This window comes from Ctenopharyngodon idella, chromosome 18, assembly GCF_019924925.1.
Source record: "Ctenopharyngodon idella isolate HZGC_01 chromosome 18, HZGC01, whole genome shotgun sequence".
NCBI classification, from domain to species: domain Eukaryota; kingdom Metazoa; phylum Chordata; class Actinopteri; order Cypriniformes; family Xenocyprididae; genus Ctenopharyngodon; species Ctenopharyngodon idella.
The window spans coordinates 19,484,258-19,509,725 of NC_067237.1; the positions used below are offsets into that span (position 1 = coordinate 19,484,258).

The window sequence follows — 25,468 nt, forward strand, 5'->3', positions numbered from 1 at the left end:
ATATACAATAAATAAATAAATAAAAATAAAATAATTAAATACAATAAATAAGAAAATATTAAATAATAGTGAATATATAATAAAACAAATACCCTCGTTCACTGGCAAGGAAGATAAACATAGTTACTAAAATAAAATATATTTTTCTTAAAATTATTAATATTAATATATTTAAATGTTGATGATTTTAAGACATTTTTGTACAATACTATTAGTACTGTACCGTAAATAACCTGTCGTTTTTACAGAAAAAACTGGCAGCTGTGGTTGCCGGAGTATTTCAGTAAAAATACAGTAAAAATGTAAACATATACAGAACAACCTGTAAATTTTTACAGTTTTAATCTGTAATTTACAAAAAAAAAAAAAAAAAATACTAATGTACATAAATATCCATCAAAATGTGAAGTGAATTCTGGGAATGTCAGTTTACGGCTTAAAAAATACTATAGTAAAATACTATATTTAACTGTATTTTACTATAAAATTACACAAAATGTAAGGTTAGATTTATTACAGTTTTTCTCCATATGTAGTACGGGAACTTTCCCATTTTTTGACCAATTAACAGGTTTTTACTGTTGCATTTTTACAGTCTTTTACACAGGTTTTTCACAGTTGTAAATAAAACAAAGATTATTGGAGTACTTTTTACAAGAAAATACCATTTCACTCTTTCTCTTCAATGTGTTACTTGCCATTTGTGAAATGTACTAGCAATTTCTAAGCGAAAATTGTTTGTCCTGAAGTAAAACCGGTTGAAAAGCACAATCACATATCTGACTTTTGCACATTTATCATATTTCCAGTAGTAAATCTTATTGGCTGGGTTTTGCTGACATTCCACCCTCTCCCCTCTCTTTTTTCCATATCTACTCATAGATGCAAACGAGAGGTCGGCCAAGAGATTTTCACCCGATGGAGTCTTCAATTACACCTCTCTGCTCCTCAGTAAAGAGGATAACATGCTGTACGTTGGCGCTCGAGAGACTCTCTTCGCACTCAATATCAGCGATATCAGCAGAACGCAGCTGCAGCGTAATGTGAGTATGTCTGTGTTTCATTTTGGAGAATTTATAAGCATGTGCATCAGTCTGTAATATGGGCATTAGTAATTTAAGGTCCAAATGAGAGTAGAATATCATTAATGTTGGATCTGAGCACACACATAAAAGTGAACACAGGTAAATTGGGTCACTTTCTGATCATTTGTCATTTTTTAAAAAATATATCCAAATGGCTACATCAATGTCATACTGTTTTTTCAGTGATTATCAATGACTTAAAGGAATAATTCACCCAAAAATGAAAATTTTGTCATTACTTACCCTCAAGTTGTTCCAAACCTGTATGAGTTTCTTTCTTCTGTTGAACACAAAAGAAGATATTTTGAAGAATGTTGGTAACCAGACAGTTGACGGCACCCATTGACTTCCATAGTATTTTTTTTTTCCTACTGTGGAAGTCAGTGGGTGCCGTCTGTCTACCCACATTCTTTAAAATATCTTCTTTTGTGTTTAACATAAGAAAGAAACTCATACAGGTTTGGAACCACTGATTTCAGAAGACTTGAAATGGAGTGCAAAAGTCATAAGGATCACTTCTACTTTTATTGGGTTTTTGTGTCCTTTTTGAAGTTTTAGTTTTCATTCGATGCAAGTGTCCTAGTTTATCACTTGTCCCACTTCCCCCCTATTGTATTTTGGCATTATACTTTGCAACAAATTAACTTTTTAAGTCATAAATAGACCTTCACAGTTCACTGCAAATATTTTGTGTTCCTTGATTCATTTTGAACATAACAGAAAGGCTAGACTGCATTACGTTACAGCCAAGGTGACTCACTGTAGGCCCACTCAATGTAAATGTGCTTGTTAATGCATGATGTTACTGTAAATGCTCATCTCAGTCATCTTTCACTTTTTCAGTTAACATGGAGCACACCTCAGAGAAAGAGAGACGAGTGCAGTTTCAAAGGGAAAGACTTAAAGGTAAGTGAATGAGATATTCATCAAACCAAGGGGAGAGATGTTGATTCATATAACTCAAGGAAGAAGTAGGTCTCTAAAGTAGATATATGCAATAGGATCGGGCAAAATTTAAATCTGAGAAACTGCCCGTCGCACCACTTTCTGTTTGTAGGACCCGTTATTGCCTTGACACGTCCACACTGTAATTTCCCTGAAAGCTTGACACTGCATAAGGGCTGTTATTTGATTAATAATCCGCATGCCTAATTTGCTGCCAGATTGATTTGTGTTGGGATCCAGGTTTGGATGGATGTTGGGACCCCGATGAAGACACAGTAATAACTGCTGTTTCTTGAGACCGATGACACGCAGCTGCCAGAAACCTCTCCCAGACTATTACGGAGGATTTAGATCAAACCTAGTGATGTGAAAACAAATTCTGAGGCCCAGCCAAGCAACACTTGTGCAGCCTGGTGCTTACATGTGCATTTATATAACGTTCAAACTGTTTGTACGTGAATTTTTTTTTTTTTTTTAATCTTTGAAAACTACTTTGGATGACTATCATAAGTGAAAAATAAATTGTCTTAAAGGGATAGTTCACCCAAAAATGAAAATTCGGTCATCAATTACACAACCTTATGCCGTTCCAAACCTGTTTAATGTTTGTGAGACACAACAGGAGATATTTTGAAGAATGTTGGGAATCAAACAGCATTGGAACCTATTGACTTCTATTGTATGGACAAAAAACACTGAGACATTTATCAAAATATCTTCTTTCATTTTTCATAAAAGAAAAAAAGAAAGTCTTACAGGTTTGGAATGACATGAGGGTGAGTAAATGATAAAAGAATTTTCATTTTTGGGTGAACTAACCCATTAAACACTGGGACAGAAATCATACATATACAGTACGTCTGAATTTGATCAGTTCAATCACAGCTTCCTGAAATCATTTGATTTTAACAAAAAATTCTTTCATCATCTGTCTACCCTCCAAACTTTATGTAAATAGAAACAAAGAAAAGAAACAACAAGGTTCTGCAAAGGGGTGCTAGGGGGCCAGTGAAAAATTTCAGTGAAAAAAAAAAAAAAAAAAAAAAGGTGTTAAAAATATATTAAAAACATAAAAAGTCAATATTGTATTAACATAATTAATAATTATTATTAAAATATAATATAATAATTGTTTACTGCCATTCTGTTTTCTAAAAACCGGTCAGAAATCATGATATTAATTGTGATTATTTTTAACAGTTAAGTTAAAAATAAGTCAAATCAAATCTGCATATAATTTTGTGGGGAAAAGCATGTTCATATTTCTTTCCTTATGTTGCAGCCTACAAATTTGAGCCCTCTGGTGTTCTTCGCATGTCGATCAAAAATTTATTTCAATGAAATGAATGTACTATATTTTAGTTTGATAATGTTTTTTATTTAATATTTTGTATTTTTAGGGGATTTCATGGTACTAAATTATATTTACGCTGTAGTTATAATACATTTATTCACTTTTTGAGCATAGACCTGAAAATGAAATTTCAAACTTAAACTGTCATAAATTTTGCTTTGGAGCATAATTTACTTTGGACTTAATTTTGATCTCTTTTCAAAGACGACACTTGGCAAATTATCGCTGAAGTGAAAAAAAGTTTAAAACGTTAACTTAAAAAATGTTACAGAATTTTACTTTTATTGTTATGAAAAATGCACAAAAATACTATTTTCAATTTTTATATGAAATATATATTTTCAAAGACACGTTTTACTCTAAAACTGCAAGAAAATCAAAGCCATAAATCTAAACAAGTTATGTTCCAAATTTGAGCTTGATATCACAAAAAATGAGCTTTCAGTAAGATTTTGTTTGGCCGCAGTACCAAATGTTTTCACTAAATTAAATTCATCTCCTATTCATTTCCAATGCGGTCATTTTTGACCGCGAGGAGCATAAGTGTGACTATTTTTTTCAGGACCATTTGACCTTTTTGAATCATGTCCATGATTTTTTTTTTGTGTGTGTGTGTGTGTGTGTGTGTTCACATAGCAAGTGCCAAAACCTTTACCAAGTTTCGTACCATTCCGATAAAGTAAAAAAAAAACAACAAAAAAAAAAACACTTTCGGACCGAAGAGCACCAGAGGGTTCCTTACCTGTGTTTTTTTTTTTCATTTAAATAATAATAAAAAAGTTAATTTAAAAAACATTTAGTATTTGTATTTACTATATTATAAATATTATAATATTACTATTTTTCCACAACCAGTACAAATAAGTCTATATATTCATTACAATATATATCTGCCTTTTATTTTAAGAAGGAGGTCCCTTGCAAGGGGATTGTCATATTTTGGGCTCCTTGGTATCAAAAAGTTTGTCTCCAAGTGATCTAACAGGTGCATTAGTGCCCTGCACTTTAGTAAGTGTCACATCCATGTCTTAAATCATTGTCTGTCTCTCCCTCTCTTATGTATTTCCTTTGTTTTCTCTTTCTCATTCCAGACCGATTGCTTCAATTACATCAAGATTTTACTGCGTGTGAACAGCACTCACCTGTACGTGTGTGGAACGTATGCTTTCAGCCCTATCTGCGCATACATCGTAAGTACTGCGTTTCATTTTGTTCTCTTCTGCTGCAGGATTTCACCACCTCCATCCATGCTTTTAACAGGCTGCAGGGGAGGAATTAATTATCCATGTAATTTACTCAGTCAATCAAAATGTCCTCAGAAATACACTCTTCCGCTTTCCCCGAGGGTAAATGCCGTTCGGATGAGAAATGATTATTGCCCTGCACTTTACTTAGACCCCTCACTCTGGAGACTATTCCTGGATTGGTCTGTGCACTTGAGGGGTCGACACGGACCACTAAGATTGAAGCTTAAGGATAGTGTACTTTGCATAGACAAGCTGATTCTGTGACAGCTGTCCCCTGAAATGGTTTGCAGATTTACATGCCCCTATAAAGACACAAACGAGAAGGAATCAGAGTGCATCAGGCCGCAACTCCTTCCAAACATCCTTTTTATCAGTATCCTTGGCCCACACACAGTCGATAGTACACACATCATCCCTTCGCTTTGAGTGCGTTCACTCTGTTCTTACTATCTCCCCAGACTTATCGCAATAACATGACGTTCTGTTCAGCAAAATAAGGTCCTTGTTTAGATCTACACAGGCAGTAAGCAGTCAGGAGAGTTGATACAAGAGACAGTGCTTGCTGTCTTTACAAGAATGTCCCTGTGTCTTCTTCCCTCCAGAACACGTCTGATTTTTCCCTGGTGCGCAGTGAAATGGGAGAAATAGTCACCGAAGATGGTCGAAGCCGGTGCCCTTTCAACCCTGAATACAAGTCCACGGCCATCATGGCTGGTACGTGCTACAAAAAGTGTAACGTTCAGTATGTTGGCATCACTGTATAAAACTTATTTATTTCAGTTAGGGTGTGTTCACACTTGTAGTTCGGTTCTCTTGGTTCTTTTGGTCTGGACCAAAAAAGACACTAATGATACATTTAGTCCTGGTTCACTTAGGACTTAATTTTTAACACCGAACCTAAAGATACAAAAAAAAAAACAGCTTTTATGACATATATTTTGCAACGTAACATCCAAAACAATGCTGTGCGCTAAATGCGCTCATATGTGCATACTTATGATGGTATTTTTACCAACTGAGAATTCAAAAAGAGCTTATAAAATGTGTAAAGGAGTTAAAATAGAGCCAGGAATTCCTCCGTTGCACACACAAGCGAAGATCTTCTGCAAGGAGATGGCAGTTCTGACGCCTGTACCGAACTGTAATAGGCAACGTAGCTCCTGTGATGAGAAGAAACAGGTATCATTGAGCTTTCTGTGCATTTTAAGGCCACATCTTGTGACATCACTTCCTGTTTTTGGTTCATTTAGTACGCGCATACTCTTGTGATGATGAAATTTGCATCACGCACATTGTACGCTGATCCTTGCATATGTGTAAAAAGTGAAGTATACTTTGGTCTTGACGTTAGAGACCGCGGCCTTTAGTGTTCTTGTTAGTGTGCCTGCCTCCCATGCCGGAGACGCCAGTTTGAGTCCCCGCTTGGAGCGGGGCGAGTAGGACCGAAGGAGTTACATATATGTGCTACAAAAAGTACAGTATGTATCTGACACCATTTCCTGATTTGCTTTATTAATGTCTGTTGGTTTGAATGATGGTTTTACAGATGGAGAACTGTATGCTGGCACGGTCAGTAACTTCCAAGGGAACGAACCCATCATTTACAAAAGCCTTGGCCAGGGCACAGCCTTAAAGACTGAAAACTCACTGAACTGGCTTCAAGGTAAGAGCCACATCCACTACAGACCTGCTTGTAATGGAGCAGATTCACTAACAGTTGCGCACAGTATTTGAGCGCAAAAAACCAGCGTATTAATCACTAACCTCCTGCAATTCAGTTTAACTAGATGCTAATGCTTAAGGAATTTTTTCCTCACCTTTGTCATTTATATTCACATTAAAACTGATTAAGAACAATATTTATTGTGAAACATGATACAAAATACACTTGATTGAATGGAATAACTTCTTTTCAGTGCTTTTAAAGGGTTTAGTTCACCCAAAAATGAAAATTGCTATTATTTACTCACCCTCATGTCGTTCTAAAGACTTTCATTCATCTTCGAAACACAAATGAAGATATTTTTAATGAAATCTGAGAGATTTCTGTCCCTCCATTGACAGTCCATGCAATTTAGTATTATTTATATACTTTTATAGTATTTATTTATATATTGAATTAGCTTTTATTTTTATATATTCAGTTATCAATTTTTTAAGTATTTCAGTATACCTTTAACTATTTTTTGTTTTAGTAATTTTAGTACTTCAACTTATTTATTTCAGTTAGAAGGCAATGTTTCTAATTTTCATTTAAGTTTTTAAGTTGAAGTTTTTCATCTAATATTTAATATTAATGAAAGAATTTTCATTTTTGGGTGAACTGTCTCTTTAAGTGACTCAGGCGCTACAATAGCGCAAACAGCATGCAAGTAAATGGTTCTATAAATGGCACAATTCCCCCATTCTGTTCACTTTAGGGACTCAGTCCCCCTGATGTTACCACTAAGAGGCCATTTTGGCACAGCAGAGAGTTATTCATATAAAGCAAGATTACAGAGAACAAAACAAATCGACTTAGTGTCAGTTTACACAGTCAACCCCTTCTCACTTTACTAAAGAGTACTGAATAATCGCTTAATATTTTGCCATAAGTGGCAAAGTTGATGAAAGACGCATATGCAAAATCGATCCTGAGCACTTTGATAGTGTAACAAAAGATCTTCTATTGGTAAAGATTGGCATGTAAAAGGGGTTTCAGGTGGACCAGTGGCTATATTTGTGACATAAAGTCCACATTACTTACAAACGCAGCTATCTCGGCATACTGTTCATGCTGTAGATTGACACTTGTTTTTATTTCTCCCACAGACCCTGCTTTTGTGGGCTCAGCCTACATTCAGGAGAGTTTGCCCAAAGGCAACACAGTCGGCGATGATGATAAGATTTACTTCTTCTTCAGTGAAGCGGGAAAGGAGTTCGATTTCTTTGACAACACCATTGTGTCACGCATCGCTCGCGTGTGTAAGGTAAGGGACAGTTCGTCATAAACACAATGTTGAAGGGAGTTGGATGTGGGCCATTTTCCCTACAGCAGTTATCCAACTACATACATGTACACACATTTATACACCCCCCAATGAAGTGTAAAGGAATACATGGCAGTATGTTTGTGCATGTTAATATTAGTGCACATATGTGGGACATAGTGTGTGTGTGTGCTCACATGGCCGTGTGATCGCTTCATGTGTCACACCGAGGTGAGAGAGGTCCACTGCCTTTCACAGAGATTAGGAGGTTTGTGTTTCAAAGACACATTCCTCAATGCAGAGCTCTCCCTTTACTTGGTCCGCCTCCAATTCTTATCACTGCTCAGCAAATATTAGCATTCATCTGTCGGGTTGAGGGGCAGCTGAAAATGCGCATTGCACACACACAAAACACTCATTCCTTACAGTTCTTTCCAGAGAGGTATATAATACCTGTAGAAAGCTATCCTATGGGTGCTTCCAGTTATTATTGAGCCAATCACCAGAGCCATAAATGTGACTAATTGGCCGATGGCATCATATGTGCACAGTCCCAAACTATTCACTAGAGAATAAAGAGGGAAAAAAACTATATAAAATATATTAGTCCAATAGCAACGGGTGTTTTCACTGTTTGTATCGCTCTGCTTGTCTGTGTTTGTTTGTTTCAGACAGACTAAGCAGCAAGATAGCAGCAAGTCATTGAATCATTCAATCAAACAATTTGTTCACAACACTGAATTATTCAGGTGACTCTCTTTTTTGTGTGAGTCACTGAATCACTGACTCAACCAGTTTGTTCAAACCACTGATTAATTAATGACACTATTTATGTAAAAGCCATTGAATCATTGACTCAACCAATTTGTTCAATCTACAGATTCATTCGGGGATAAAACAAGTGACTCTCTTCATGAGTGAGCAGTTGAATAATTGACTCGATAGATTCATTCATGAACGAAAGTACTTGTCTGTAAAAATGAGTCATTGAATCATTGACTCAACTGATTCCTTCAAACCACTGATTTATTTAGGAACTAAACAAATACCTGTCTTTGACAGTGAGTCATTGAATCATTCACTCCACCGATTCATTCACCGAGTGTGCTGCTCTCAGATGTGTGATGATTAATTCAGCTGTAGATTTGTTTGAAGCTTTGTTTAGCGGTGCAAAAATAGGCAAAGAACTGTCTAAAATGTATGTTTCTAAATTTTAACTTCTGGGTTTTTTACAGTGTCATATAAGCATTGCTGTGCTGATATTAATTTAACCTCTCTTGCTCATGCGATATTGCTTAAACTATTTATATGCTGTTTGTGAAATAAGTCAAAACTCTATTTAGTCAAAATATACAAACAATTTTGAATGTCCATCAATAGAGAAAATGCTTTTCGGGTCTAGATAGTGAAGTTATTGCATCTACTAGACGGGGCTAATGGTGCTATGCTAACTTTGACCCCTTGGTATTTAATAGAAACATTCAGTGATTGTCATGTAGCTCATTCAAATAGGCTTTTCAAAACAGATTCACTAAGAATAATTACCTAATGGTTTCCGTTTTCACACCAGCTAATTTACCAAGTGGCAGCCAATAGAAGGTTCACACACTCCAGTCTTCCTGCCTTGTAATATAGATTATCACACAGGCTGCATGAAATGCCTCCTGACAGTTAAATGGTTGCCATGCCAGGGGAATGTGTCCTGCTTATTGGCATCCAGTACCTTAAACATTATCCCAGGTTCCCTTTTTAGCATGCCCCATATTCCTCCTGCCAGATCCACTGGAGCCCAGCCATGAAGAAGGGAATGCAATGATTATGTTTATAAGCTGCATTTTCTTGGTATTGTACCTTATCTCATCTCATATAGTAAACAAATGTAATGACTCCTGCAGAGCCCATTAGTAGACTTAATTGTCGTGCATTCTGTGATGTGACACGCAACAAAGCCACGCTCACGGGCCTATGCACGAGCCCTTTCCTATCACATCTTTGACTGAAATGTAATTTTATTTCCTTTGCTTATGCTCAAATCAGTGCATTTGCGCACAAGGAGTGATCTGAATCTTAAGAGAGTCTCTATGTTGCCAGTTGGGTTAAAGCACTGACCCTGTCTGTTCTGAACGGTGCATGAGCGGAGTGCAACATCTGCAAGATTCATTTGCCTTCTCGTCTTGCTTTTGAAGTCTGAGAATGATTGCAATTCCACTGCACTGTTTCTTTTCTTTTTGACTCCTTACTCACCTCCAATCAAGTGTCACTATAATATAGATATTGGTGCACTTTTGCACTGATGACTGTGTCAAATTCCAGTGGAAACTGTGATGCGTGTCAAACTATCCATTTACGTACTGCAACAGTTCCTTATTGTTTTAAGATTCTTTCTGAATTGTGCCTGGGGTTTGGGTTTGAAAAGCGTACCATATCATTTACACTCAGAATGACAATGAGCACAAGCTGTAATCCTTTGTTTTCAAAATTGAAATGAATGGCATACAGTATGTGGAAGCATCTGTCTATATGACAACTCGGTTCCTCCTTAAAGTTTTTAAAGGTGCACTTTTCAGCTACCACTGTTCTGCTATTGTTGAAATATATATACGCCTCATCAGTGTTGGCGTATGTAATGAATGACCGCCTTCTGTATTCAAGTTACAGAAAAAAACGGAACTGGCGTTGCGTCAGTTATGCTTTTTCCGTAAGTTGAATAGGGAAGGTGTAGGACGTTGAGTAAGCTTTCTTCCTAGGTTGAATATGGAAGCCGGTCTGGCGGAAGCTAGATATTTTACTTCATAACTTGTTAAATACAGATATTTTTTTTTACACAAACGCATTGCTGCTCTTCAGAAGGACTTTATTAACCACCCGGGGCCATGTGGAGTATGTTTATGATGGATGGATGTGGATGGAAGCACTTTCTTCAGCTCATACTCGTTGGTCCCGTTCACTGCCATTATAAAGCTCGGATGTGTCAGGATATTTATTAAAATATCTCAGATTGTGTTCATCAGAAAGAAGAAAGTCATATACACCTAGGATGGCTTGAAGGTGATTTTCATTCGAAAGTGAACTAATCTTTTAAGCATTGACCAAAAACAATGAAGCAATTTTGGATTAGCTTAGCAATTTTATATGATGCTGTGAAGAAAGTTTACTGTATGATTTTGATGGTCCAAGCACTTTCACGGATTATAGTGTAACTCAGCCTTCAGCTGTAGGTTCACAGTACTAAACTCTGCTGTTCAATGATGGGTGGGAGTTTCCCTTTAAAAAGATTTTATTGGAATGTGTTGTTGCCGTCCTGCTGGTTAGGGAAGGCGTTGTCCTGCGTGCTGGATTACAATAATATTATAATTAGAGGAAAGATCATTTTCATTGGAGAGCAGCTGAGATGGATGAATAAAAATTGTGCTTTTGGGACCTCTGCTTTACGTACGTCTGGCTGTCGTTCAGGCCATTTGTACTTCACATTTGTCTGTTTCTCTGCCCTGTTCTTTGCCCAAACTTCTCTTTCTGTTCTCGTCTTTGATTTTATCTCTTTGGCCATTTGTTTGTTCAGGTGTTCAGTATGAAGTTCTGCTTGAACGAGGGTTGACAGTAATATAAAGCTGCCCTGAAAAACAAAAATATTTAGTTGATTCATGGTGTAGCTTTGTTCTTCTTCACCTGTCATAGGGTTTATTATTTAACATCCCTTCCTTTTGTAACTTTTTTTTTTTTTAATGGATTTTCTCTTTAGATCACTTTGGCCCTTAGTATTTAAACCAATATTTGTTTTACTTTTTAGGGTACTTTTTTATAATGGACCACAGCATGGGGAATAGTGCACCATACCTTAAAATCAAAGGGAGAAGTAAAATCAGTATCAGATTAAGCAATTGTCTTAGGTAATCCAAGAATTAGTTACATCACGTAAACACATCTCATTTTCCCTTTTGTCTTTTCTTTTTTATTATGTTGCAGTATTACGTTGAACAGCAAAACAGATCCATAACATTGCCCACTAATGGGAAAATTCTCATAACTGGCTGTGTTTTCTCTTCTGATAGACATTAAAGCCCTTGAATTATTCTGCCTGTTTTGTTTAAAGGGACTTAAAAGTACCAAAGTTAAGGCCTTTACAGCCTCAGGGCCCCAGTCACAAAACACACTGTTGTACTCAGTCTTAATGCACAACATGTGATAGAAGCTGCGGTCCTTGTCCAGTTCTAAATCTTTATGTAACAGAGAAAGTTGCCATCATAATCAAAGCCATCAATGCATTTCCATTGGCTGATGCACCAGCTTGTTGGAATCGACAGCAGCTTCTAGTTCCCTCTTGTGGTCAGAATTGCTCATAACAAGTCTTTGCATAAATCCTCCTCAGTTTACTTTCACATTTATGGCAGACACTTTTATCCAAAGCAACTTCAGAGTTTACATTATGCCAATATTTGTGTTTCCTGGGAATCAAAACATATGATACCAGTTGAGCTCCAGGAACACATTTAACAGGACTCATTTTTGTCAGTGTTGTCATTGTTAACTAACGTTAAAACTATTAAAAATAACTGAATTAATATATATATATATATATATATATATATATATATGGGTCACTGACGTGATGGGTAATTTTTTTGTCCAAAGGCCTTAATAATAATAATAAAAAAAACAAAGATATGACATCCAAAGTATGTAAGTCAGTACAACTAGATCTCTTTTATTGAATCTAAAAGGTTTTAATTATATTTTGCTACATATGAAGGTGTCAAAAGGTCATTCGGTTTAACCGTCCAAAGGCCAATACGGCCATTTCATTTGTGATTAAAATATCTTAAAATGTAATAAATGTATAATTTTTTTTATTATGGCATGATTTTATAACATCATATATCAATATAGTGCAAAATGGTATTAAAATTGTGTAGAAGTCTTTGTTATGAGAAAGAAAGTCTGGAAAAATTTATTTCATTGATGTCATTCGGAGTAACCAATATAAAGGGACCATTTTGGATCAAGTCATGCGGTCAATATCATTTGACAGGATGTGACATCATTCAGACACCTGCAAAGGTCCACATGGTCGTGAAGCAAAGTTACTAACTCTTTCTTAACTATTTTCACTTGCTCATACTCATGTCCCGAAACATCAGGTCATTTGGTACAACTGCTATAAAACATGGAAAATGTTGTAATATTTTAAAAACTTGTACTAAATATAAAATGTTTGATTGTCCTTTTGATAGGTAGCTAGATATCAGCCTGTTAGCATTGTTTGAAAATATCGTCATTCGGTATAACCAAAAACGTAATTCGGTAAAACCGAAATTTTGGTTAAACCAAATCACTTTTTTTTTTTTTTTTTTTTTTTACCTTTTTCATATATATATATATATATATATATATATATGTATATATATGTGTGTGTGTATTAGTAAATATTAATATATAAATAGTAATATATTACTTTGGCAAGTAGCTGATAGAAATTAGTTTAAGTTGTAAGCTTAAAGTACTAAAATTACGGTAACACTTTATTTTAGGGTAGTTTAACTAGTTGCTTATTAGCATGCATATTACTAGAATACTGGCTATTTATTAGTGCTTATTAAGCATAAATTAATGCCTTATTCTGCATGACCTTATTCTACATTCTTAATCCTACCCAATACCTAAACTTAACAACTACCTTACTAACTATTAATAAGCAGTAAATTAGGAGTTTATTGAAGGAAAAGTTGTAGTTTATAGTTTATATGTGTTCCCTATACTAAAGTGTTAACCCAAATTATTAAAACTAATATAAAAATAAATTAAAATAAAATCATGCTAAAAATTTGCTAAAAAGATATATTAAAAAAAAATCTAATAAAAATGACAAAAGCACATAAAATTGCAAAAAAAAAAAAAACAACAACACGAAAACTACATTTATAAAAATAAAAGCAAATTCAAAATATTAAAAAAAATAATATAAAACTAATATAACACTGATTTCTGTCTGTATTTCCACAGGGTGATAAAGGTGGAGAGAGGGTTCTTCAAAAGAAATGGACGACCTTTCTGAAAGCCCAGCTCCTGTGTTCATTACCGGATGATGGGTTCCCCTTCAACATCATTCAGGACATGTTTGTATTGACCCCCAGCAAAGAGGCCTGGAAGAGTACTGTGTTTTATGGAGTCTTCACCTCACAGTGGTAACGTATTACGCTATATCTCCTGAAATTGCATTTAGAATAATACAGTGAATACAGATGTGTCTATGTTTGTGTTCCTCTTAAACCTTTGAGGAAAAATAAGAAATTCAGCTTTCATTTCTGTTATTGAACCCTGCCTGGCACTCAACCAGACTCCTTTTGCTGTACTTAGTGTGGGAGTTGTGGGTATTGATTGAGTGCATTAACACAGGGCAAAAGAGACAGGACAGGCAGGAGATGTCAGCGAGACTGCAGAGGCTCAGAATAGCCTCCCTCTTGTGTCCGCCTACGCACCTGTTATGTCTGAGGTTAAATAAGACGCTTTTGCATTTTGTGTGCACTCCGATTTTTCAGCTCCTGTTACTGTGTCTTTAAGGTGTAAGGTTGTTATTTTATAGTGTGGTCATCTAGGTTTGATGAATATGCATATGCAGATCGATTGTAATGAATGTTGTGTTTGTGTGTACAGGTACAAAGGTGCTTCAGGCAGCTCAGCTGTATGCGCGTTTACCATGGACCAGGTTGAAGAGGCGTTTAATGGACGTTACCGGGAAGTTAATCGAGAGACGCAGCAGTGGTACACCTACAACCACCAAGTACCAGAACCCAGACCTGGAGCAGTAAGTTTCGTGTTATGTTCAAAAACAACGCAACAGAACTGAACTTGAGGCGTGTTTTAAAAAACTTAAAGGATTAGTTCACTTCAGAATTAAAATTTCCCAATAATTTACTCACCCCCATCTCATCCAAGATGTTTATGTCTTTCTTTCTTCAGTCGAAAAGAAATTAAGGTTTTTGAGGAAAAATTCCAGGATTTTTCTCCATATAGTGGACTTAGTGCTACCAAAGGGTTGAAGGTCCAAATTGCAGTTTCAATGCAGCTTTAAAGAGCTCTACATGATCCCAGACGAGGAATAAGGGTCTTGTCTAGTGAAACGATCTGTCATTTTCTAAAAAAAAAAAAAAAAAAAAAAGATATACTTTTTAACCACAAATGCTCGTCTTGCACTGCTCTGCGATGCGCCACGCATTACGTAATCACGTTGGAAAGGTCACGCGTGACGTAGGCGGAAGTACCGACCCTGTGTTTACAAAGTGAACGTGCAAAGACTAAATCAAGTGGCCTTTACAAAAAAAAAAAGGGTAAAACAACAATGTTGTTTTGAAGTTGGAGGAGAAAATGAGATGGAGTTTTTCACCCTACCGTGGTACTTCCGCCTACATCACGCGTGACCTTTCCAACGTGATTACGTAATGCGTGACGCATCGCAGAGAAGTGCAAGACGAGCATTTGTGGTTAAAAAGTATATAAATTTTTCTTTTTTCTAGATTGTTTCGCTAGATAAGACCCTTATTCCTCATCTGGGATCATGTAGAGCCCTTTGAAGCTGCACTGAAACTGACATTTGGACCTTCAACCCGTTGGTAGTTGTTGAAGTCCACTGTATGGAGAAAAAATAGAAGGAATTAGATATTGTGCAGTGATTCTGAAGCATTTTTTCCATCTTCCTGCAGTGCATCACCAACGCGGCCCGTGCCCAAGGGATCTCCTCCTCTCTGCACATGCCTGATAAAGTGCTGAACTTTGTGAAGGACCACTTCCTCATGGATAGCATGATTCGCAGTCAGCCTCTGCTCCTCAAACGAAATGTGCGCTACACCCAGCTCGCTGTGCATCGAGTACAGGCTCTTCACAATACCTACGATGTGCTCTTCATCGGCACAGGTAGGTCTTAGACCACCGCATATGCATGTAACTCTCAGGAATACAGCAGAGCAAATCTGATTTTATACTAATATTCCTGCATCAAAGACTTTCTGATTTGTTTCCCTAATCCCCATTAGGATTTAGCTATAAGGGTTTTTAAGTCCAGGATTTTAGACTTTGGAAATCAAACCTTAATATCAAGCAACATGACTTTGTCTGTTGCTTTAGACATTCAAGCTGGTTCGTAACTACAGATTCAGTGCTTAAAAGGGTAATTCACCCCAAAAATGAAATTTCTGACATCATTTACTCATCCTTATGTCTTTCCAAACCGGTAAGACTTTCTTTCTTCTGTAAAACACAAAGGAAGATATATGAAGTAAGCCGTGTGTCATCATCACAGAATGAAACCAGAAAAATCTGGACTGATTTCAGCCGTCAGATTTGATTCATAGTGAAAAGAAATCTGCTAAATAACAAATATACCTTGTCGTGCGAATCCATTTGGAAGAGTTACTAGCTACTGATCTAACCCAAAATATTACTAACAATATAAAATGTATTCTTAGGTTTACTTTATAAAAATCATTAAAGATTCGTCTCACATCACTTGTGTTTTGTTTCAGATGACGGCAGGATTCACAAAGCCATCAACGTTAAGCACAAGATGTATATCATTGAAGAGCTGGTGATTTTCCCCGAGCCTCTTTCTGTACAACACATCGAACTGGATGATGAGAAGGTACTTCATTTTTCCCTTAAACTCATCTACTTTCTTTGTACTTGTTATGCATGCTGAAGAACGTAATGCATTAGTGAAATGACAGCGTGGCCGGAAAAGGGACCCTTCAACCGTAGAGATAGCGAGGCCTGAAAGGGAGATAATTGCGTCCCTGTTTCTCCTCTGGGGAACTGTGTGAACAGATGGGAAACAAACAGTGTCTGCTCTGTCTATACACTGCTCAGTCTATACTGCATCTGTATATGTTGCACCATAAGAACTATTTTAAAAAGGCTTATTACCTCTGTCACTGCAATTATCATCTATTAGCATTTACTGTATGTATATCAAGCGTCTTTCTACACTGGATGTATCATTGTCCTGTAGATCCTAAGGAGTGTCCGTCCTGAGGAAGTGTTTCATTTCTGTTGTGTTTGCATTTCCAACAGGGACTGTTGTTTGTGTCCAGCTATTCTGGGCTGGTTGAAATCCCTCTTGCCAACTGCTCCAACTACCAGAGCTGTGGAGAGTGTGTGCTTTCTAGAGATCCTTACTGTGCCTGGACAGGGAAGCAGTGTTCGAATATTAAACATGCTCCAACTAAGAGGTTAGTATATTTCCATTACTTGTACTAGCATCCAACTCTTGCGTAACAATTATTATACTGACAAGTATTAAAATACAGTTTTTATGGGTGTAATGGTACATATATTCATCCCAAACCGTACGGTACGGATGTCACTGTTCGGTTCATGCAGTTTAACAGCGAATACAGTCAGTCACAGACGATTCACACTCCAATCCAGAAGGGGGCGCGCATATATTAACATATAGACTGTTTTTACAAAACACGCGTACATAAATGAACAAGGTTTCCTTACACCTAGATTACTTGTGAGTGTATCATTATTTTCAAAACAAGGTTTGAAATATGCAATTATCATCAGATCTTGACACACATCCATGGTGGTTTGCAGGGGTACTCTTTATGACAAAATGTCCTCTTTTTTTCTGTATATGTTAGTTGCACCATATGACTTTGATTTGGCAGACAAAAGTTTTTCATTTATTAATAATATTTTAACAAAACTGCTTTACTGCTTATTTATTTTTATTTATGCCAATCTACTTAAAGGGATAGTTCACCCAAAAATGATGTTTATCTGCTTACCCCCAGGGCATCCAAGATGTAGGTGACTTTGTTTCTTCAGTAGAACACAAATTATGATTTTTAACTCCAACCGTTTCCGTCTGTCACTCGTATAATGCATGTCAATGGGAACTCTATCTATAAGAGTAAAAAAAACACGCACAGACAAATCCAAATTAAACCCTGAGGCTTGTGACGACACACTGATGTCCTAAGACACGAAACGATCAGTTTGTGCGAGAAACCGTATAACAGTAAAACAGTATTTATATCATTTTTTACCTCTAAAACACCACTATGTCCAACTGCCTTGCACATCTGGTTGGTGAGGTCTGTAAAAGCGTTCTGATGACAGAAGTGATGTCTCGTGCTTATACTTCAATGAGTGCGAGAGATCACTTCCGTTGTCAGAGCGCGTTTTTGCTAGTCGATGAGTTGAATCAACTCCACAGCAACTACATAAATTTATCCACTAACCATTCAAAAACATCCAGTTGTGTTCTAAAAGTTGTAACTTCTTCCTGAGTCTCTCCATCAGTGTCCGACTCCGGTTTGAACAATGTAAGGCTGAACACTGTTACTGACAATCGTCATTTTGGCTGCATGAGATTCTCCAGCTTTGTTGTTTTTGAGCAACCGAAGCACGAGCTGTTAAAGCTCCGCCCTCTTCTGGAAAGCGAACCATGTACTCTATGTATGAATTGAATTTTAGTCTTATCCTTGCTTTTTTCTTCCTAGCCAATGGCAACAAGATGTAGATGATGCCAACACTGCCATGTGCAAAACGACAATGCCAAGCCCCCGTTCTGCAAGACCGACTCCACCACGTGAGTAAAAGCCATGCTTTACAATATCTAAACTCAGTGTGAATCAATATTTGAAGACTTTATTTCCAACAAACCACAAATTGCCATAGAGTGCATGATGCTAAGGCAAGCTGAGACAGTTACAAAAGCACTGCGGCATGTGGCATGACCAAACGCATTTACATAGTGCCTCTGACAAGAGGCTCTGATAGACTGTAAGTAATTGAAGTCGTTGCATAGTGGTTTGCTAATATGTGAGATAAATGTTTGATTTATTGGTAACTAATAAGACCATCTAACCCACAGGTGTTCCATCATGTCATGTGGTACAAATACCAGTCAACACATTTACGGTTCTACCCTGCAAGCTGCGATCCAACTTGGCTAAGAGGCGATGGGAGCACAATCATACCGACGAGCAATTCGTCTACACTCGTCCTGACGGCGGGCTGGTGGTTGTAGCCCAAGTGGATAGGGAGGAGATCTATAAATGTTGGTCCGAAGAAGGCGGCTACCAACAACTTCTGGCCGAATATTGCGTTAAAGCAGAGCAAGAAAGCACCACCCTGACTGGACGTTCCCGAACGCAGCTCGTGCCCCAAGGGGAGGCAATTATCCTGCCCGGGGAAACGTGGTCACCGCAGAAAACCAAAACGTACTGGAATGAATTGATTGTTGTGTGTGCCTTACTCGTGTTCTCCCTGGTGGTCCTGTCGCTGTTCGTGGCGTACAGGAACCGAGATAGGATGAAGTCCATGCTGAAGGAAGGCGAGTGCCCCAACATGCAACAGAAGAAGCCGCGAATTCCAGGGAAGCACACGGAAAGCCTTCCACTAAATGGCAACAATATCCCGCCCTCTGTGTCTGACCACAAGGGCTACCAGACGCTCAATGATAACTACATCTGCAGCACTCCAACTCACGAATGCTCCTCACCTGAGAACAGCAAGAGCTTCTCAGAATCCGAAAAGAGACCATTGAACTTAAAGGAGAGCCACGTGGAAATCTCCCCGACTTGCCCGCGGCCTCGAGTACGACTGGGCTCGGAAATCAAAGACTCGATCGTTTAAGTCTGTTTGGGATGACTGTTAAAAAAATAGTGGCCTCTGAACTGAACAACGCCAAGGGAGGGACAGACTGAAAATGATTGGAAACGTACCATCACTGGGTTTTATTTTGCACTTTGTCTCCTCTCATTTTGTCTTGGTGATCTGTTCACATTTCTCAGTCACTGCCAAGTCTGTGAAGCACCCAGAGCCACGACGAGCGGGACGCAAGGCCTAGAGTACACTTCGAAAAAATAACGGTGGGCATTGCGAGAGACACCAGTCCAGTCGTCCCGCCCGGTCCGTCCAAAAAAAGTCTGGTGGCATCTGTGTGAAAGCAATACGATGCCCTCAGGGTTCACTAACCTGTCATGCTCCCATCTCATCCCTCGGTCTGCCGCGTAGAGTTGGTCGTCCTGTGAACGAGAAGACGAAAATTCAAACTTTAGTCTATATTAGAGTCTCTGCTGAACATAGTGCCTGATGTGAGATGATTAGCTGACATTTCAACACAATGTAAGGTGTAGTGGTGCATCAAAAGCTTTGATGATATATGCAAAACCTTTGCGCAGTATATCATCACGACCTCAGCACATAGCAGGCATACTATGCAAATCACATAAAGGAGAAGCATCATGTAGAGAGCTAAAAAACAGCACACGGCTGTCCTAGTACAATAAGTGATGCCATGACCTCAGTATTCTACACTGCTTCTCAGAGGTACACACGTTTAATAATGTATGCAAGTGAGATTGAGGCATATAAAGAGCCCACAATGGGGATTCAATGTGTAGAGGACTCCAAAGAAGGCATGTTAGCAATACTAAGAGTACATCCAAGGCACACATTACATTCTGAAGATGCAGAAATATTCTTTATACCCCAATCGAAATCAGTTGCTAATTGATCAGTGGTATTCAAAAATTATTAAAGCAGTGGTTCTCAACCTTTTCTTTTTTTTTCTTCTTTTTTTTTGACTCCAAGACCCCCCATTGTCCACAACAATATCTGAATGTTCTTTTCCAGTTGTTTATTTACTGATAAGGATTTAAAAAAAAAATAATAATAATAATTTTTATTCACAGTTTCTACCTAAGATTTTGTTAATTTGCATGATTTCTCCGAATCACACTTAAAATTAGGCTTTCTCATATGTATATATATATAGATTTTTGGAATCCTAGTTCTTCAAAGATTATTTCATTGATATTTCATTGCTTTTTCAGTCTTATTTTTAATAATTTTAAGCTATCTTGAGGACCGTTTGGTCCCCTGGTTGAGAACCTCTGATTTAAAGGGATAGTCAGCCAAAAATTAACCTTCTGTTATCATTTACTCAACTATCATCAAGTTTGTTGTTCCAAACTTGTCTCCAAATCTGTCATGTTTAAAAATAAATAAATAAATAAATAAAAATATTGTCCAAACAATTAAAAGTCAATGGGGTCCAATGTTGTTTTGTATGGAAGCTTATTTCCGCTAATTGTGAGATATAAAGTCAGAATTGCAAGTTATAAAGTCACGATTGCGAGTTATAAAGTCAGAATTGCGAGATATAAAGTCAGAATTGTGTGATATAAAGTTAAAATTGCGAGTTATAAAGTCAGAATTGCGAGTTATAAAGTCAGAATTGTGAGATATGAAGTCAGAATTGTGTGATATAAACAATTCCAAGAGAAAAAGTCACAATTGTGAGTTTATAACTCCCAATTCTGAGAAAAAAAGTCAGAATTGTGAGATATTAAGTCACAATTGCGTGATAAAAACTCGCAATTGTGAGAAAAAAGTCCGAATTGTGCAATTCTGACTTTATAACTCACAATTGCAAGTTTAAATTTAGCAATTGAGAAAAAAGTCAAAAGAAAATTTTGAGATGCAAACTCGCAATTGCGAGAAAAAGTCAGAATTGTGAGATAAAAAGTCACAATTACCTTTTTCAGTTTTTTATTTAGTGGCAGAAACAAGCTTCTATAATTTTGGACCCCACTGACTTTCATTGTTTAGACAAAAACAAAAACATCTCTATTTGTGCTCAGCAGAAGAAAGTCAAAGAGGTTTGGAACAACACGAGGGTGAGTAAATGATGGCAGAATTTTTGACATAAATATTTATTAAGTAGAGCATAACACACTATTAAATAGTGCATAACACAGTCAATGGAAGTGACCAAACGTCTCTTGAGATTGTTTACTTTGATCCAAATTTTTTTGTTGTGCCAAAAGATTTTAGATTCTCTCATTTAAGATCTCTCAGAAGCCCAAGTGGTCTACGGATCTGTCAAGAGCTGTTCTCTTGACTCAAAAGTGTACTTCTCTCAGATTAAAGACATTTATATTGCCATGCTGTAAATTTGAATGATGAATTTGCATTCGGACAGAATGAAAATGACTTTACATGCCAATTTTATGCTAAGCTATAAGATCTATGCTCCCGACGAGTGTAAAGTGACCAGCAGATTTTTTTTTTTCCATGAAAAAGTGCCATGTTCACTATAACACCTTAAGTCAAAGAGGCTAACAGATGTTTTTGGGTGGGAGCAATGACATATAGGTATATGAAACTACATTATAAATCGTCAGCTGCCAAGAGTGTCATACTGGTTGGATTTACTTGGTTGCTGCAAAGCAATGGGGATGGTAACTTATACAAAAATGTGTTACTACAGCATAGCATCAACATAAGGATCCATGTAAAAATGTATAGTTAAGAACACACAAACACAGACAAAAAAAAAAAAAAAAATTTAAGAAACATCTATTTCCAGTATCAAATTTTCAAGTAAAATTCCCAAAGACAAGCATTGTATATTGCACCACCCAAGTGTGTAATATTTCATTGCCATTGATCTTTAAAGATCACACAGACATTTGTATTGTGAATGTAGTTATGTATTGATTGAAAGTGTTCCAAACTTCTTCTTTCAATTGAAAAATTGTTTTATTTAAATTTATGCTGAATGTTTGAAAGTGGGACATTTACTTTCTAATGATCTGACGGACAATGACTTTGATCACAAAGTTGTATAATTGTATTTGTAAGAGAAGGTAGTGAACGACATTTAATGTTTTTACATTCTGCTTTTTTTTTTTTTTTTTTACCAGAATTTGCATTACAATTCTTTTTTTTTTCTATTGTATTTGCACAGAATGTGGCAATGGTTCAAATGAAAGTGTCTGGGAATGAATGTTCTCCTGACATTGCTGTAGCAAGTACCAACTGAATGGTTTTGTTAATGCCTTCGAGCTAGATTTTGTGACTCAAAGGGTATGCGGGAAAGCAAATGTAATCTTGTAGCCTTTTTTGTGACTCAAACACGTGAACAAAAAGCAAACCTCACATGCATGTCTGCTCTGGTGGACTACACAGTAGAATTACCTAGTACATGTAAAGTCGCAAACCACTGTATATCGAATGGTTGTCTGTGCAACAATCCACTGCAAGGGTATGTCTCCACTGTGCTAATTAATACTAATAACTACAGAGGTCCCCTAATATATAAATATATATATGTATCAATCACACACACACACACACACACACACAAAACACTTACTGAATATATTTCCAGCACAGAAAAAAATGTATTTGTAATAATAATATAACTGTTTTACATATACTCAGACCTCTGTTTGAAAATCACATTCAGAATATCATGCAAAAATCATTTAAATTGTAAGCAAATTTGCTTATGTTTTTCAGTACATCATCTGATTATTATCGCTAGCGTGCCGTTTTGCAGAGTAGACAATGTGAAAACTTCACTGTACATCAGCTGCTACCTACAAGCGGTAGATTTAGTTACGTATATAGATAGTCGTATAGTCACATATTTCAGTTCTGAACAGACTCAGACATAAGAGTTACTGGACTGCAGTAGTCTGCTACACTCTTAAACGCTCAGATACATTCTTTATAATGGCACACCAAGATGCTCTGATCTATTGTAAGTTAATGTCTTGTAAACTTTAATGTAAAGGTGTATTTGTACATTTTGCTGCCAATGTAAAGAGAAAAAAAAAACTGTTGTGAAATGTATTTTTTGTATTATACATCACTACTGTTTTGTTGTTTTTATTATATTGTACATAAAAGCACTTTAATTTTAATTTTTTAAATAAAAGAAATAAACCCACTGATTTTTACTGATTCAACATTATTTGGGTCAATTACAGTTTTGAAACTTGCAACCAAAAGTTTTGAGTCATGTGGCATCAAACTATCTATCTATCTATGATCAGGCATAACATTATGAGCACTGACAGATGAAGTAAATAACACTGATTATCTCTTCATCACGGCACCTGTTAGTGGGTGGGATATATTAGGCAGCAAGTAAACATTTTGTCCTCAAAGTTGATGTGTTAGAAGCAGGAAAAATGGGCAAGCGTAAGGATTTAAGCGAGTTTGACAAGGGCCAAATTGTGATGCTAGACGACTGGGTCATGGGCGGGGTGGGGTGTTCCCGGTCTGCAGTGGTCAGTATCTATCAAAAGTGCTCCAAGGAAGGAACAGTGGTGAACCGGCGACAGGGTCATGGGCGGCCAAGGCTCATTGATGCACGTGGGGAGCGAAGGCTGGCCCGTGTGATCTAACAGACGAGCTACTGTAGCTCAAATTGCTCAAGAAGTTAATGCTGGTTCTGATAGAAAGGTGTCAGAATACACAGTGCATCACAGTTTGTTGTGTATGGGGCTGCAGACCAGTCAGGGTGCCCATGCTGACCCCTGTCCACCTCCGAAAGCGCCAACAGTTGGCACGTGAGCATCAGAACTGGACCACGGAGCAATGGAAGAAGGTGGCCTGGTCTGATGAATCATGTTTTCTTTTACATCACGTGGACGGCCGGGTGCGTGTGCGTCACTTACCTGGGGAACACATGGCACCAGGATGCACTATGGGAAGAAGGCAAGCCGGCGGAGGCAATGTGATGCTTTGGGCAATGTTCTGCTGGGAAACCTTGGGTCCTGCCATCCATGTGGATGTTACTTTGACACGTACCACCTACCTGCAAATAATGTACACCCTTTCATGGAAACGGTATTCCCTGGTGGCTGTGGCCTCTTTCAGCAGGATAATGTGCCCTGCAACAAAGCAAAAATGGTTCAGGAATGGTTTGAGGAGCACAACGAGTTTGAGTTGTTGACTTGGCCTCCAAATTCCCCAGATCTCAATCCAATCGAGCATCTGTGGGATGTGCTGAACAAACAAGTCCGATCCATGGAGGCCTCATCTCGCAACTTACAGGACTTAAAGGATCTGCTGCTAACATCTTGGTGCCAGATACCACAGCACACCTTCAGGGGTCTAGTGGAGTCCATGCCTCGACGGGTCAGGGCTGTTTTGGCAGCAAAAGGGGGACCAACACAATATTAGTAAGGTGGTCATAATGGTATGCCTGATCGGGGATATATATATATATATATATATATATATATATACACACACACATATATTATATATATATATACCCGATTTGGCATAACAAAAATAATACAAATAAAACAACCAAGAGCCAGAGGGAGAAAAGGTAAACAGATTTAAAAAAAAAAAAAAAAAGTTATACAAGGTTACATTGAAAGCAAAAAGTTTTTTATGCCTATCAAAGACAAAACATAGGAATTACAGTCTACCAGAAAAATTGACAGTAATGGGATCCCCCCCCCCCCCCCCACACACAAAAAAAATTGCCTAGTATCAGGTGTGTATGTGTGTGTGATTAATGAAAAGATATACCATGATATCTCATACACACCTACCACTAACGGTCAGCAAATACATTTTATGGACACTTTAGGTTTCATATGCTCACTTTTGATCTGTATGAAAATATCCTTACAAATACATAACTCTCACTTTACATATTTTCTCCCTATAGCGTCTCAAAAGTGGTTTGAGCCAAGTACTCACGAGCGCTCTAACTTTTTACAGTAATAATGCTGCCATCATGTGGCAATTGTTGGTAAACGACTGTATCATCCTTGACTATACTTATATTCAACAGTCGTAATAGTTGTGGTCATCACAACCTGTTTCTTCCAGGTTAAATAAAGTAACAAACAATAGGTGACATAGTTACAACATCGTGATGCTCATATCCAGCTATGGTAAATAATTAAGTTCCTCTAGGTAATCCCCCTGTGTTATTTGACGCAGGTTAAAAGTTAACTATGACTGAATCATGTAAACACTTGAGTTAGTTTAAGACTTAGGTGCGGTGCACTGTTTGCACAATGACACAGCCAGAGAGACAATGAAAAA

General features: G+C 37.3%; 1 protein-coding gene across 4 annotated transcripts in view; it reads left to right on the plus strand.

Annotated features, from left to right (window-relative positions):
- Positions 1-23,342, plus strand: part of sema4ba (sema domain, immunoglobulin domain (Ig), transmembrane domain (TM) and short cytoplasmic domain, (semaphorin) 4Ba) — an 85,731-nt gene extending 62,389 nt beyond the window's left edge. For all 4 annotated transcript variants that reach the window (XM_051870173.1, XM_051870172.1, XM_051870174.1 and 1 more), the window contains exons 3-15: positions 883-1,043; positions 1,929-1,991; positions 4,476-4,574; positions 5,234-5,345; positions 6,178-6,294; positions 7,443-7,600; positions 13,598-13,779; positions 14,249-14,399; positions 15,295-15,505; positions 16,114-16,229; positions 16,658-16,815; positions 18,097-18,185; positions 18,471-23,342. In XM_051870173.1, the coding sequence (XP_051726133.1) occupies positions 883-1,043; positions 1,929-1,991; positions 4,476-4,574; positions 5,234-5,345; positions 6,178-6,294; positions 7,443-7,600; positions 13,598-13,779; positions 14,249-14,399; positions 15,295-15,505; positions 16,114-16,229; positions 16,658-16,815; positions 18,097-18,185; positions 18,471-19,234 (2,381 nt within the window). In that variant the 3' untranslated portion in view covers positions 19,235-23,342. The remainder of the gene's footprint in view (positions 1-882; positions 1,044-1,928; positions 1,992-4,475; positions 4,575-5,233; positions 5,346-6,177; positions 6,295-7,442; positions 7,601-13,597; positions 13,780-14,248; positions 14,400-15,294; positions 15,506-16,113; positions 16,230-16,657; positions 16,816-18,096; positions 18,186-18,470) is intronic.
- Positions 23,343-25,468: the final 2,126 nt, after the last annotated feature.